The 16,831-nt window shown below is 40.2% G+C and overlaps 1 protein-coding gene across 1 annotated transcript; it reads left to right on the top strand.

Moving 5' to 3' along the window:
- The first annotated feature begins 10,767 nt into the window (after positions 1-10,767).
- On the top strand, positions 10,768-15,604 carry LOC128878881 (uncharacterized). The gene is made up of 3 exons (XM_054127498.1): positions 10,768-11,923; positions 11,999-12,224; positions 15,084-15,604. The coding sequence occupies exons 1-2, from the start codon at positions 11,481-11,483 to the stop codon at positions 12,213-12,215; spliced, it is 660 nt and encodes a 219-aa protein (XP_053983473.1). The 5' UTR covers positions 10,768-11,480; the 3' UTR covers positions 12,216-12,224; positions 15,084-15,604.
- Positions 15,605-16,831: the final 1,227 nt, after the last annotated feature.

The following is a 16,831-nucleotide window of genomic DNA, read 5'->3' as shown; positions in this document are numbered from 1 at the left end:
AATTTATTAATTATAAACACTTATTTGTTCAATTTATAAATAATTATATATACCTGCAATTTTTTTTCTTGCTGCAAGAAATTATAATGTTAATGATGAAATGAGAAAATGACTCCATTTCTATAAGCTCTACATAAGAAGTCTAAATTAAAAATATTTCAGTTGTATGGATCTATTATGTACGAATGAAGGTACCTGACAATTCAAATTTTGATCACTTACCTTATAATGAAAATGGATAAACATTTTACAACAGTTGCTACAATTTGTTAACGAATAACCTCCAAGTCTGTGGTTCTCTTCATTTGTATAAGCTCTGCATACAAAGTCTAAATTCAAAACACTTTGGTGGTATGGATCTATATTAAAAACAGTTTTCTGTATGAATAAAGATATCTGGCAATTCAGATTTTGACAACTTACCTTGTAATCAAAATTGATCTACATTTTACTTTACTGGCAGCAATTTGTTAATCTCCAATCCTGTGGCCCCTTTTCATTTCCACAAGCTCTACATAAAAAGTCTAAATTGAAAACATGTTGCTGATATAAATATAATTAATAATGCAATAGTGTCAAAAGTTTTGACACTTGGCAGGTTATGAATGATGACATCTGTTTCGACTCTCAACGCTCGATGGCCGACGAGCCATGCCGAACCGAATGATTCCGAGAGTCGACGAACGACGCTCGGCGTTTGCTTAGCTCCTATTAGCTAAGAGCTCTTTCACACGACGATACGCGTATCGCAATACGCGTATGCGATACGTATCTGCTAGCAAGATACTTATGCGATACTGTATCCAACTAATTTCGTAGCTCGGTGTTGATCATTTGTTTTTCAGTTAAACGTATCTTCTCGTTTAAGAAACACGCGTTCTTAGTTAGTGAAAACCTTTCTGAAATAATGGATGAGATTGAAGCTTTATCCATTTGGTTTCTACATAAAAAAGCTACTAAAAGGAGAAAAGTTAAGAGAAAATATTGGGTTCATTCTATTAATAATATAAGAGAAGAAACGGGAGCTTTTCATATTTTATTCGAAGAACTCTGTAACGATCCATGTAAATTCTTTAATTATTATGTCTAAAATTTTTTTATGAGGAAGGTGAACGAATTCGACGATACTGCGCAGCGTCGTGTGAATGCTCGCATCTATTTCAATGTTTCGTCGGCCGCCCCGACGCAGAAAAAGTTGCCGACGGCCGACTAACCGCGGATACCGAAAATCAGTATCGCAATACTGAATCTCGCGAGAATCGCCGTCTGAACGCTTCCATAACATTATGTGTACCATCGGTATCCTGCATACGCGTATCGTCGTGTGAAAGAGCTCTAAGGGTTGACGACGGGAAAATCATACGAAAAATACCGTTTCTGACAGATTCATGACATGATATTACGATATCTCAGTTCTACGTGGACCGATCTTATTGATTTTGGTTTTATTCGAAAGCTTATCTGATCTAGATGTATATAAAAAGAATACAACCATTCGGCTGAAAGAATACAGCGTAAAGTTCGGCTGGTTCCAGGTGTGCCCTCTCTTATGATCCTCAACTAGGATGTATACAAACATCCTAGTAAATATGTATCAGTCGATAAATTCTGTTAAAGTTATGGTTACGGTTGAGATAATGTTTAAATCTATCCTTAAAGACCACCTTAGAGAAAAAGAAAAATGAACTCTGTACTACCTTCTAATTACACGTGTTCGATTACAAGTACTTTATTATAATGAGATCGGTACATAGAGTGTATTAGCAGTGGGTAAAATCATGATCTATCATTAGATCGAAAGCGCCACTGTTCGCTATCGGTAATTAAGGTTTCTGTACGAAATTACCCGAGCTATGTTTGTCTCAACAAATTCAAGTATCTTCTAAAATAAATTTAAAGGCGGTGAAGAGCATCTATGATAGTACCATTTTGAAATCGTCTCAACAGTGGCTACCGTATAAAGATTAAAAAAATGTAGCGTTCATTTCAAGAAACATATCAATGAAATTGCAATGTCATACAAAATTGCCCTGAAAAAAATTACGTTCTGGAAGAATGGAATTATAAGTGCTCTCAAAGCGATGCATCATTATCGTGACAAATTTATCCATAAGACTATCAATAGCAGAGATATTCAAAGTGAACAAAGTTATTATCCTGCCCTGTATAGTTTCAATTATTTTTAAACAAAGTTTCAATCTTACAGAAATTTTCACGAATATTAGTCGAACAGTAAACCTGTTAAAGAAACAAGTCGCAGTGCTGACGAAACATTAGTATCCAAATGTTATCGATTATGGCTTCTACCCGGAAGCCTCACATCTTTAGTGACCGCGAAAACCTCGAGTCTCGGGTGAATATCAATTAGTAAGGCCTTCGGCGATTAACTTTGAAAGGACACGCTCGGATGACAGGTTGAAATGCTTTTTTCTGTCTTCTTTTCGGTCTTGATCCTTTTTAGGATAAACCTTTTACGAACTTCGTAGATTCAAGGAGAAATCTGCATTTGATAGGCTTTGAGAGTCATCAAATGATTACTTGTACAGAGACATCAGAATTTTCTGATTATCGTCGATCGCATGTAGAAAGGATTCCGGAGAGGTTCTAACTTTAATCAGAATAGGGTGTTTGCTTCTATTTCACCGGGTGCCTTTTTAAAATTAATGGATCGTGATTAAGATTTAAATAAATATACAGGATGTCCCAAAAATGTTGTAACACCTTGAAAGGAGTGGTTGGGGGGGGGGGGGGATTTGAAACAACTTTTTCCTTAGCGAAATTGTTGTCCGAGGCTTCGTTGAGGAGATATTAACGGAAAACCCCGATCAATCAGAGCGCGAGTATGCCGGTGGAGCGGCCGCCTATCGCGTAGTCACAGCAGACTCTAGTATACAGGGTGTCCCAAAAATGTTGGAGTTCCTTGAAAAGGGTGGTCCGGGGAGTGTTTTGAAACAACTTTTTCCTTTGCAAAAATGTCGGGTGGCGCTTCGTTAAGGAGATATTAACAAAAAACCCCGACCAATCAGAGCGCGCGCATACCGTTGGAGCGGCCGTGCTAGCGAAGGCTACGCGCTAGGCGGGCGCGCTCGTACGCGAACAAGTGACCTGACGTGCATCGAAGGAAACTGTGTAGCATAGCAAATGAAAAAGACGTAACAAATAAAACGATAAGGTACCGCCGGCATTTGCCATTGTAAAGAGATTGAACAAAGTTATTTCTTCAATTTTTTAAACCCTTTTTTTGTACGTTAAAATGACGTTGAATTAAGAAAAGGAAACACGCAATAACCATTAAGACGCTGCAAGAACAAAAAATCGTTTTGAATGAGACGGAAACGTAACGTAAAACAAGTGATCTCTTCTCAAGTTTTCAGATCACGACGCATGTTTCGCCATCGAGGACATAAGGTAAAAAAAATCAGATGAGTTCGGCCTTTTGCACAGAGTTTGTGGGCACTCTTAACTAAAAAATAATGTAGACACTTGTATGATTCCTTGATTTTTACTGAAATGGCGTCATGTTTTCTGAAAAGTGGTAGATATGCAAATTTTTATGTCATTTTGAAATGGATTATATGCGATTAAAAAAAAATGTCATCAAATTGGAAATCAAAGCCTTTTAAAGGAAAGTTTCTCAGCTGTGCAAAACATTCAATGAAATTTTTCTACGATCATGTATTCATGAGTTATAGGCGTTCAAAGTGAAAAGTACCCGTTCTCACATAATCATAAAGAACTCGGTCAATAAAAATTGTATAGCAAAACCAAAAAAACGAAAATAAAGAGAAAAGTTTACTCTATAATACCATTTAATTGAATTTGCCAAGAAAAATTTTTTTCGTACTGTGCATACCTTCAAAGTTAACGAAAATGTCTTCGACCATTCGACTGAACGAACATTCCTTCGTTGCACTTCATTTAAAAAAAAAAGTGACATGGCCAGACAAAAAAAATGTTGATCTCCTGATTCGAAAACTAGAGCTTTCGACCTACAAAATGGCATTTCCAAATTTTTTTTATGACCATTCTTCGCGAAGATATAGTCACTTGAATATGATCAAAATTTTCGAAAAATTTTAGTGATCCCTCAATTTTGTCCAGCAGTGTATTAACTTAAAATATCTCTTATTAATTTTAAAACACTTCAATTTGGTCCAAAGAAGGTTTTATCTTCCTTCACACTTATATCTTCTTCAAACCACTGTAAATATTTCAAATTTAATGCATCATAACATCAAACTACTTTCAGAGTCCATCAAATGTATACTACATTTACAAATATTAATATACTTTTAAGCTACTTTTACTTACTGTAGTCATAATATTTATATCCCACTTTTACATAACTAATAACAAATGGTGTACATTAGTATAGTTTTCTATTAAAAAAACCGTAAATTATGATACGAAGCACAACCCTCTCATATTGGAAAATAGGACTCTCGATCTAGACTTGAGCGGTGTTGCCAAGTTTCTCAGCACGGCTAGTACTAGAGTCGGCTGTGGCCACGGTGTAAGAAAGATAAGTGGACCGACTACGCTACCCCCACCACAAAATTGCTGTGATCTTAAAGAAAAAGTTACTTGTTCCCCCTGCAGAGGGTGTTAGTGTAACATGTGAATAATATCACGTTTACTTCCTTATGTTTCTTTTACACCGTGCCATAACCACGTGCTTAATAGTGTTGCGTGACCTTTGTGTGTTCTGGTGGCTCCCCTCAGCGGAGTTCTGTTGAATTAGCTAACGCGCCAAAATTCAATATTGTACAGCGGTGTAACTGAAGCAATGCACAAGAAACATAAGGAAGTAAACGTGATATTGTTCACATGTTACACTAATCCCCTCTGCAGGAGGGACAAGTAACTTTTTCTTTAAAATCACAGGAGTGGGGATAGAGTCAGTCCACCTATCTTTCTTACACCGTGGCTGTGGCGTAGTCTTTGCTACCGCGGCCGCTCCACCGGCATACTCGCGCTCTGATTGATCGGGGTTTTCCGTTAATATCTCCTCAACGAAGCCTCGGACAACAATTTCGCTAAGGAAAAAGTTGTTTCAAATCACCCCCTGAACCACTCCTTTCAAGGTGTTACAACATTTTTGGGACACCCTATATATATCTAAATCATGTTTTTGTACTATTTCGATACGACAGATTTGCAATTGGGAATGGGAAAGTGACGTATCAGTGTAGATTCGTTCAAACGGATGTCTACAAGAAGAATAACGCAGCGCAGAGGATAGTCGTTACCGAGTTTGGTACGAGAGCAGTGCCTGATCCCTGCAGAAGTATTTTTCAAAGGTAGCAACTGATTCGAACAATAGAAAGATCGATTACGATATTCGATAAGCACGGAACTTATTAGCCTCTCTCTTTAGGGTTGCGGCAGTGTTCAAACCTGGCGACGAATCAGATAATTCGATGATATCAGTCTACCCGTTCGGTGACGAGTATTACACGTTTGCCGAGTCAGCGGTGATTCATCGCATCGATCCTGAAACTTTGGAAACTATAGGCAAGGTACGTTATTTCCACTATTTATTAGGTTGATGCGTAATTATCCGACATATTTTTAAACACAATACTTGCCAAGAAATGAACATGAAAATATTCTCAGAACATGTTGAAATTATTCTTAAGGGGGAAGACACGGCACGTGACCTCTCCGATTTGGCCGGTCGGTATTACAGCAGATTTTCCTGCATAGAAATGGTAATACCCATAGAGACACGGCTGGCCGATGAAAACGAAGTGTAAACAGAATCGACACTTCGGTTGGGTATGCATTGTACGATCAGGGCCGGCGTTAGGAGGGGGGGGGCGGTCGGGCAACCGCCCAGGGCGCCAGATTTTTGGGGGCGCCGCAGTCCGGTGTAGATTAGTAAAGCTGCTATATATTGTAGTTTAACAATCTTCACAATCTAGATACAGATTCATCGTTTGATATTATTACCTTGTCTTCTTTTCTTAAAAATTTTAAGCCTAAGAAGGGGTGTCACGATTATCTTGCCCAGGGCGCCAATATTGCTAAAACCGGCCCTGATTGTACGTATAACCAAATATTCAAGTCCGACCAGCTTCGAATCCGTCCAGAGTTTCGAAGCATCGACGAAATAGAAAAAGACAGTTTGATGAAGAAGAAAGAGAGACTGATAAAGGAATGTTTTTTAGGTGTTCGCCTCCGATTGTTTTGATTTTTGAATATATTTTAAAGGTCTGAAAAATATGATATGTTACGAGCCGGAGAGGGCGGCTGCGTAGCCGGGGCTTTTCTATTGGAATATGGTTTTTTGTTAATGACTTGACCAGTGTTGTTAGGTAACACTGGGTGCCTTGATGAAGTAGACGCGGAGACGAACCTACGTATGGTTAACGTAGGGAGCTCCAGGAGGTTGGTTATCGAAGACGAACCCACGTATGGCTAACGTGGGGAGCCTCAGAAAGGTAGAGACGCGAGGACGAACCTACGTATGGCTAACGTAGGGAGCCTCAGGAAGGTGATATGCGGACGAACCCACGTATGGCTAACGTGGGGAGCCGCAGGAAATGTTAGTATTAGGCCTCGTAACAGTTTTTTTATGTACCTCGAACGGCAAAGGTACACCTTAGTGGGTCCTGGACTGGGTATTATAATTGATCAACACTAATTAAAGATGATTATATATATTCTGATATGCACCGGGACTTACAATTGTTATAAGAGTAATTGTCGCGGTGTACTAATGATAATAAGCTAAGTTGTTACAAATATGAACTGAGTTGAAAGTATAGTTTCGATTCCGCGAAGCAAGAATCTAATCCTTCTCGGTTTTCACGAACGCGAGCAAACGGGGGACGACTACAACAATAAAATAATGCCTAATAGTAGACTACGTACTGTATGGTTAAGATTTTGCTCGAAGGGGACTTGAACCCGATCTCACTAAGTTTTCTCGTGTAGACAATTCGTAAGAGCACGCACAGACGTGTACGGAACCCTTTCTAGACTTTGACTAGACCCGATATGCCTTCGTCGTCACCCTTTTTATACCTAAAAATCATAACCCAAGGAGTGGCGGGGAAGTACATTGCATTCGTATTGGTCTTGAATTCCTATGGCTACGCGAAGAATACCGGATGCGCACATCCGACTCCAAATAAGGAAATTTAGAACGAGAACGTAACAGATATACCTATTTTTTTATTTTGTCCCGTTTTCATACTTGTCCCGTTAAAGATACCTGCTTTATCTGCAGAGAGTTTCACACGTCGGATAATTTTCGCACTTTTAACTTTATCCAATGGCTAAAGATACCTGCTTTATCTACAGAGAGTTTCACCCGTAGGGTAGTTTTCACATTTGTATCTTTATCCGACCGCTAGAGGTACCTGGTTTTTCTCCAGAGAGTTTCACTCGCCGGATAGTATTCGCATCTTTATCTTTATCCGAAGTTTATCGGATGAAGGTCGGATAACTTTTCAAGCTATTTTCAAGGTGTTTAGACGGCGGTTTTAATGTATAGTTATACATAATTATACATAGATAGGTATTATATAACCAAACTTATACAGGAGTAAGGAAGAGTATACTATATCTACATATAGATGTGTACTGTAAATATAGGTATATACAAGATATATATAGACAAATATATTAAATTTGTGATTTTTCTGTTCACAGGTAAACGTGTCTGACTACGTTAGCATCGTGAACCACACGTCTCATCCTCATGTGATGAACGATGGCACCATTTATAATCTAGGGATGAGTATAACGCCACGTGGACCTATGTACAATGTTGTGTGTTTCTTGCCTAGCCGTATCGCCATTGGTTAGCACTTTCCTTATTTTATTTCTAAATTTATTTTAGAATTTGAAAGAATGAGACTCTGGAAACAATAAGGTTCAAAGATGTAGCAAATTCTAGGTTTCTAGATAGATTCCTAAATTCCACCTAGATAGAATTTCGGTGCAAATAGGAATTAGAATTTTCAGATTTCGCTCCGTTGATACGAACCTGATTTCTTAATTCCATGACATTAGTACTCAGCTTTTTCACACCTTGTATATACCAATTTTCATAAAAATTGAATAATTCAGTCATATTGAATCTATCATTCATAGTTATCGTATTAGATCTGTAAACAGCCATCTCAAAAACTGTTATTTACTTTCATGCAAATATATATATGTTAGAAATATTAAAATATTAATAATCACGTCTTCTCGAATTAACAGTTCTGGGGTAAGTGCCGTGCGGTTCAACACGGTCCTCTTTCCAGAAGGCCAAGCCTTCCCCACTCCGTGGCCAGATCTTTCTAGAACATTTATTCTAATGTTTAATATAATATGGCTTATCACCAATCATAGCAATGCAACGTCAGGTTGCTTGCCCCTTTCATGCGTTACCGATAGTAACGCATCGGTCATTGGATATTTGTTTTGGAGCCACTGACAGTTTGCCGCCACTCGGCCCACTCAGCTGTCTCCACCTTTCAAGAACCGGTCATTGACCGAAACATCGGCAGATTAGCTGTCTCGGAAAAATCAATATATCGACCGATCGCTAACACGGCCAACCTGACATGCTTCACGCTCCCGGGAAGCATCCATCCTCAATTATTCGTACCATCACATCCAACACAATGTTCCATCATAATCAGTTCACATATACATTCCAGGCGATGGCAGTATTCACAAATACCCCATAACTATAGCCAATGCTCACAAGCATGCAAAATTTACTGTCTCTCTTTCGCTGAAGCTTGGAAGAGTAACCCGTTAGTAATATTCCTTCCGCTCCAGCCCGGGGAAGTAGCCCGTTAGTAATTCCTGTTTTCGTACTAACTCGGAAAAGGAAAGTAACACAAATATAACATTTTCTACACACCCATTGTTTTTATTTTTACAATTGCATGTATTTCTGTTCATAACACAAAATATATTACTTCTACTCTAAGCATTAACACGCTAACACGGTTCTTTCGCGCTTACGCTTACATCATCATCACCGGACCATTCTCCTTTCCAAAGGCGCAGTCTGTCTTTGGGTACAATCTGCGGTTTGCCCGTTTTGCCTAAAATTTCGAAACGACGTTTGGTAATATTTTAGATATTACAAAAGGACCAATGAATTTTCTATCTGTTTTCGCACTCCTTGTGTCCGTTATTGTGTCCGTATTCAGCGTGTCCGTATTCAGCGAAAGCATTATTTTAGCTAATTTGCTCGGCCAATCACTGTTTTTAATTAACTCTATCGTAAGTAAATTGGTGACAGTTGATACGTAACGCTCCACTTGTCCATTTGCTCTTGGAGCTCTCGTCGCGTATTAATGTAATTCTATACCATGTTTTTTAATGAATTGTTCCAACGACTTGAATGTGAAATTTGTCCCACGATCTAAAACAACCACTCAAGGAGTCCCGAACAACGTGAGCCTCTCTTTAAAAACCTGAAGCGTTTCAGAACCAGACAAAGTTTTAAGTGGCACGAGTTGAATATATTTTGTAAACGCATCAACTATCAGCAAAATTTGTTCATAACCATTCTTGGTCTTCACAAATGGGCCTACGCAGTCACAGTGGGCCGTATCAAAAGGAATAGGTTTTTTCTGGATAGAATACAATTTTTCCTGTTTTGGTCCACTTTGCCTTTTACATACTACGCAGGTAATACAATGTTCTATATATTTCTGAACAAATTTTCGCATTTTCGGAAACCAATATTCCTTATCAATACGTTCCAACGTTTTCTCGAAACCTACGTGGCAATTTTCGTCATGGTAAAGACGCAATAGACCAAGACGACTTTCTTTTGGGACAAAACTTCGGTAAACTATCCGGCCAGAATCTCTTATTATTTTACGACATAATATGCCGTCCCTCATTTCGAAATCGGTACACGCGGTATTCTTTTAATCAAATCTTGTGTTTCTTCGTCTTTTCCTTGAGCAATATTCAACCAAGAACCCTCACAAATAACATTCACACGATAATCTCTGCAGGGGTTTCGACTTAAGTAATCCACATGTTCAATGTATTTCCCTTTTCTATATTCTAAGTCAAAAGAATAATCCTGTAGAAACACCCACCAGCGAGCTATTCGTGGTAATAAATGTTTCTTATTCTGCGTGGCTTTAATCGGCAAATTCCAGAATAAATTTTCGGAAATAACTTGCTAAACCAACGAATTGTCTCACCTGTTTTACATCGCACGGAGTTGGAGATTCTAATAAAGCTCTTACTTTTTCTGTTCCTGCTCCCCCTCCGAAGATATTTCTCTGCCTAAATAGCTTATCGAAGTTTTAAAAAATTTACATTGTTCAATATTTAATGTAAAGCCTGCTTTGTCTAAGGCTTCCAGTACACGCTCTAAATTTCGAATTCTCTCTTCAATTGTCTGCGACAGAATTAATATATCGTCCAGATAAACTAATGCAATATTATTTTTTAAATTACACGTTACACAGGACGATAAGGTACCAATTATCATCCTTACCGTTTATCACTCTCGGAGCGAGAAAAAGTACGCGAAATCGTGGACGATCTGTTGGCCAATTGCATTATACCCGAAAGCAGTTCGCCTTTCACGAGTCCTGTTATTATTGTTAAAAAGAAAAATGGAAAGGACCATTTATGTGTAGATTTCCGTTCGTTAAATAAAATTACAGTAGTAGTAAAGGTAGGCGGGTTTTAAGCCTTGGGGCTCCGAGGGGGAGCGGGGGGGGGGGCGAGGGGGAGGGGTGGTGTGAGGAGGGGGAACCGACAGCGAGAGGGGCGAGGGGGAGGGAGTCGGTAATTATTACCTACGGTCGTTAAGGTAGAGGGGGGACACCGCCGGTCAGTAATTATCAGTGATCGGTAAGAAAGAAAAACGCAAATTTTACATGTAACGAAATAAATGCGTAAGGGTGGGGGAAACCGTCCTCTTCGCGCGCTGGAGTGGGGGTGTTTTTTCGGGCCCCGCGGGTTCCCTCTCTCTCTCTCGCGCCCAAGTATTTTCTTCCTCGCACTCATGCCCCGTGCAACATATAATATTACATTACAATCTTCTATAATAGTCTAAAGTATTCGATGCGCAGACGTTTCGTGTACGAAGGTGCCGGCCATTCAAGCACTGGACTCTTGTGGCGTGAAATAGACACTGCGTTCGAGAGCCGCGTATTAACCGGCGCTGTTTTGAATTCGCACTACATCGAACCGCGTAACTTTCTTCAGGAGGCGGAGACGTTGTGCTCAAGCATATACGGGGTGCATTGGTGAAACATAAGACACTAAAAGTGAATACCGCGTTTAATGGAGAGTTTGTAGCGGGTGATAAACGCTCGAACAAGACTATCAGCACAAAGAACTGTGAAATCTTTGGCGAGATCAATCTCGAAGAGTGGTACGAGCAACGCGTCGTCGAACCCACCCTATCATCGCTGGAAGAATTTCAAGAACGGGATAGCGGATGGGCGCTGTCGCGTATACTCAATTCAATTGTTAACGTAAATAAATATATGCCGCTGCATGCTGAATGTATCATACAATTACCACGAGAAATACAACTAAAGAGAGCTGTAATCAACGTATGCTCGAACGACAATGCATGTTTCGCATGGTCAGTGGTGGCTGCTCTGCATCCAGCCGAAAATCACGTATATCGGACATCGGCATATCCTCATTCAATGGTGTTGAATATCCAGGATATCGAATTTCCAATGACATTGAACCAAATTAAAAAGTTTGAACACGCCAACAGCATCTCCATCAACGTCTACACCACTGAAGAAAAGAAGGTTCTACCGATACGGCTCGCCACACGGAAGATGGAGAGACATGTCAATTTGCTGTATTTAGAAGGAGCAAACGGCGTGGGACATTTCGCGTGGATCAAAAACTTGTCCCGCCTCGTGAGCTCACAATTGAGTAAACATAAACGCAGAAAATACTTTTGCGATAGGTATGTACATAATAATTCTTTTTTCTTTTTTAAATATGTTATGTTTGAAAAAAAATTTATGTCTTTTTATTGCAGATGCTTGCACTACTTTAGTTCGAATGAGAAGCTGGAAGCTCACACCGTAGATTGCGAGAAGATGAACGAATGCGCAATCGTATTACCAGATGATGAAAGCAAGTGGCTCAGCTTCGACAACTACATCCGGAAAGAGCGACTTCCATTTGTGGTGTACGCCGACCTCGAGTGCATTCTGGAGAAAACTGATCGAGAAGCGCCAAGATCCACATACTAGCATCATAAAGTATTAAGTATTGCATATTATGTTCAATGCGTGTACGATTCGTCCTTGTCAGTGTACCAGTGTCGTCGTGATGCGAATTGTGTTTCCTGGTTCGTCGAAGAATTAAAGAATTTGGCACATTTTGTTAAATCAATTTTATCAAATAACATACAAATGGATGATTTAACGAGCGAACAGCAGGAGGCATTTCGCAACGCGACGCATTGTCACATTTGCGAAAAACCGTTTGGAGAAAACGATACGAGGGTTCGCGATCATTGCCATCTAACCGGTCGGTACAGAGGTCCCGCGCACTCCAATTGTAATCTAAATTATAAAAACTCTTTTTGCATTCCCATAGCTTTTCATAATTTGTCCGGTTACGATTCGCATTTTATTATCGAAGAAATAGCTACAGCTTTCGAGGGTGTCGTCAGTGTATTGCCGATAACAAAAGAAAAGTACATCTCGTTCACAAAAAGTGTCAACGATCCAAATGGACCGTCGCGAAATTGTATAAAATTGAGATTCATCGATTCATACAAATTCTTAAGTACCAGTCTCGATAAATTAGCGTCTTTCTTAGATAAAAGCAAATTAAGAATTTTACGAACCGAGTTTCAAAATTTGTCTATCGAAGATTTCGAATTATTGACGCAAAGGGTGTTTTTCCGTACGAGTACATTGACTGTGCCGAAAAGTTGGAACAATCATGTTTTCCATCGCGCGAATCATTTTACAGTTCCTTGACGGGTGATACAGTATCGGAGAGCGAGTACGCGCACGCCGAGAACGCGTGGACACGGTTTTCCATTCAAACGCTGGGCGAGTATAGCGATTTGTATTTGAAAACAGATGTCTTGCTGTTGGCCGATTCGATCCCGCGTATTATTACACTCTGCCCGGTTTTACGTGGGATGCCATGCTGAAGCATACAAAAGTTAATTTCGAATTACTAACAGATATCGACATGGTCCTGTTTATCGAACGCGGTATACGCGGCGGATTAAGTCAATGTTCAGGTAGATATGCGAAAGCCAATAATAAGTACATGCAGTCGTACGATCCATCGAAAGCATCGTCGTACTTGATGTACTTTGATGTAAATAATCAGTATGGGTGGGCAATGTGTCAACCATTGCCATATGCAGAATTTCGATGGGTCGACAACGTTGCAAACTTTGACGTGTCTTCGATTGCTGCCGATTCGCCCACGGGTTATATTCTAGAGGTTGATCTAGAATATCCGCAACGCTTGCACGACATTCACGCGGACCTGCCGTTCTGTCCCACACGTGCCAAACCACCTGGCAAAAGAGAGGACAAGCTGCTCGCAACTCTACACAATAAGTAGCGCTACGTTATCCACTATCGTAACCTGCAGCAATGCACGCAACATGGTATTCGTATTACAAAGGTACACCGCGTCCTCCAATTCGCACAATCACCCTGGCTCCGCGATTACATCGAATTAAATACAAAGTTTAGAACTCTCGCTACAAACGATTTTGAAAAGAATTTGTATAAATTGATGAACAATGCGGTATTTGGCAAAACTATGGAGAATGTACGCAATCACGTCGATGTAAAATTAGTAACAAAATGGGAAGGGAGATATGGTGCGGAGGCAATGATCGAAAAACCAAATTTCCACAGCCGTAGCGTGTTTTCGGAAAACTTAGTTGTCATCGAACTACGAAAGCTTGCGGTGAAGTTCAACAAACCAATCTATGTGGGTATGTGTATACTAGATATATCTAAGGTTTGTTGGTATGAATTCCATCACGATTACATGTTACCCACACATGGCGATAAATGTAAAGTTATGTACACCGATACGGATAGTTTAATTTACCACATCGAGTGCGAGAATATTTATGATACTATAAAACGCGATATTAATCGATTTGATACCAGTGATTATCCGGTAGGGAACGTTTACGATATACCGCTTGTAAACAAAAAAGTCCCCGGTTTGCTGAAAGATGAAAACAATGAGGCAATAATGACAGAATTTGTTTGACTCAGAGCGAAAATGTATGCACTGCGTGTAGATGGTAAAAAAGATACGAAAAAGGCGAAAGGTGTAAAAAGTAACGTTGTTTCCAGGATGATAACTTTCGACGACTACACGCAGTGCCTACGAAACGAAATTGAAATGATTCGTAATCAGACATGTATAAGATCAAAATTACACAAAGTATACACAATGGCGGAATCAAAAATCGCTCTGAGTTCGTACGACGATAAGCGGTATATCGTACCCGACTCAACGGATACATTGCCGTGGGGTCATTATAAAATACCGCTTTAGATATATCAGTATATGTATTTTGTAAATCATTTTTACCTCGATTTTAATAGATGTGTTACGTCCCAGCTTATCTGTGACTCTTTCTTGGGATCTTCGTTTTCGATTAAAGAGCTAAAGCTCACCTTAACTGTATTCGCTAACGGGAAAGAGCAATTCGGGATTGCAATGATTGTTTTCAAGGTTTGGCATTTAAATATATAAATAAATATGTATTGTTACAAAATAACGAGTTTATATTACAATGTCGGTTTTGGGAAATCAAGTATACAATTATGTAGGTACGTTACCGCTTGTCGGTCTTACAGTTTGGTTGTACCAGCTATCTGTTGTGGTCCCAGGGCTGTGCTGTTGCAAGGATCTGTTTGTCGGCAACTATCACTCGCGACACGGGTCTCTACTAATTAACAACGGACTTTCCTCGGTAACGACGCGGCGCGCGTACGATTACTCTATCCGTGACTACAATAATTTAGTATTTGATGACCAAAGCGCGACGCTGAGTGCGTGTTCGATTGATGATAAAGGTTCGATGTGATCTTAACCGATTATACGTCGGACTTTCGTAGGTAACGACAACGCGTGAAGTTAACCTGTCCGCGACTACAAGATTTCGGTAATCACCACGATGATAACGTACTGACAGCGGAATAAAAAGAGCCACCGTGGGGCGTGTCCACGGGTTTATATACTAGCTGATCCTCGCATGGCACGAGCCGCGTTCGAGAACCTTCGTTTTTGCATCCGTTGAAATCAGGAGGGGTCCCAAGTTCAGCGGATGTGCTGGCGTTGAGTGCTGACGCCTATTTCGCTGATTCGCAGATCCCACGATTCGGTTCCCGAGAAACGGTTTCCGAATCGTACGTCAAGCGCATTCCTAAAAGTATCTGATCTTAACTATTCGCAATGCGAGGTCGATGAAAAGGGACACCGGCAGGGCCGGATGTAACAGATGTACATATATATTTAGTTGTAAAAAAAAAAAAAAACATTGTAATGTAACTAATAATGCTAGTATATGTATAAAACTGAATATTTAATTTAAAAAATGTTAATTTTTTACAATACATTATCTTTATTTATCCATGAATTGTGTGCACTATTCAATCCTAACCATTTCACGTACACCTTATTTCCTTTCCGACGTAACACTTTTTCCACAAGGTACACATCAGCGTCGGCAACGCGTTGCAACTCGTGTTCGTAGAATCCCCCAGCAATTGGTTTTCCATAAACATCTTTCAGCAGATACGTTGCGGGATTTGTTGTCTGAACCTCGGCGATCGTAAATATTTCAGTACCCCAATTAGGTGTGTAACCTTTTTCAAAAATTGTTTTGAATTTGCTCACACGTACCGCATCTCCCACTCTGAATCGTGCGGGGGGGGGGGGGGGGCAATCTTTACGTGATTATATACCGTTGTTAGGAGCTTCGAGGCGTTTGTTGGTGTAACGTCAATTGGTCGCATGCCGATAGTTCGATGCTTACGCGCATTGTAATTTGATACGAGTTGCTGCAGCGAGTCGATCCATTTATAACTTCTATTAAGCGTAAACAGTTTCCACATGTCGTTTTTGAGCGTACGATTGAACCGCTCGACGACTGACGCTTTCATCACTGAATACGTTGAATAATGATTTATATTGTATTTTGACAAAAGTTCTTGCACATTTGCGTTGTAAAATTCCTTTCCTTTGTCGGTTTGCAAATTTTTCGGATACCTTCCACTGTTTCGGATTATCTTTCCGATCGCTGTAGAAACTTCATTTCCACTCTTGGATTTGAGGGGTATGGCCCATGCATGCTTACCCAGCACATCGATAACAGTGAGTATGTAATGGAAGCCTCTGTTATACCGCGCGTAAGGTCGCATCTCGACCACGTCCGCTTGCCATAAGTCGTCGTACCCATGTACTATGACGCATCTTCAGGGAAAATTTCTTCTCGCCGGAGCATGCAATTCTTCCACGAGACACCGTTTCTCGGTACTGGGAGTTTTCTTTGCAGCCATGTATAACTCGACACTGACACAAAGACTTGACGTACACGTCTTATCAAACATCAAATCGGTGCTCAACGCAACGGTTGGTTGGTCGATCGGTCGGTTGACCGGTATGTCGGTCGGTTGACCGGTCTGTTGATCGGTATGTCGGTCGGTTCACCGGTCTGTTGATCGGTTGACCGGTATGTCAGTCGGTTGACCGGTCTGTTGATCGGTATGTCGGTCGGTAAATAGTCTCAATGTCCAGCTATTGATGTGTCTGCATTAGATTTCGGAATTCGGTAATATCCCTCTCTAATTTATTCAGCTCATCT

The sequence above is a fragment of the Hylaeus volcanicus genome, chromosome 6 (genome assembly GCF_026283585.1).
Source record: "Hylaeus volcanicus isolate JK05 chromosome 6, UHH_iyHylVolc1.0_haploid, whole genome shotgun sequence".
Classification (NCBI taxonomy): Eukaryota; Metazoa; Arthropoda; class Insecta; order Hymenoptera; family Colletidae; genus Hylaeus; species Hylaeus volcanicus.
Note: the sequence above shows the minus strand (reverse complement) of the source record. Positions and strands in the feature narration are given on the sequence as shown.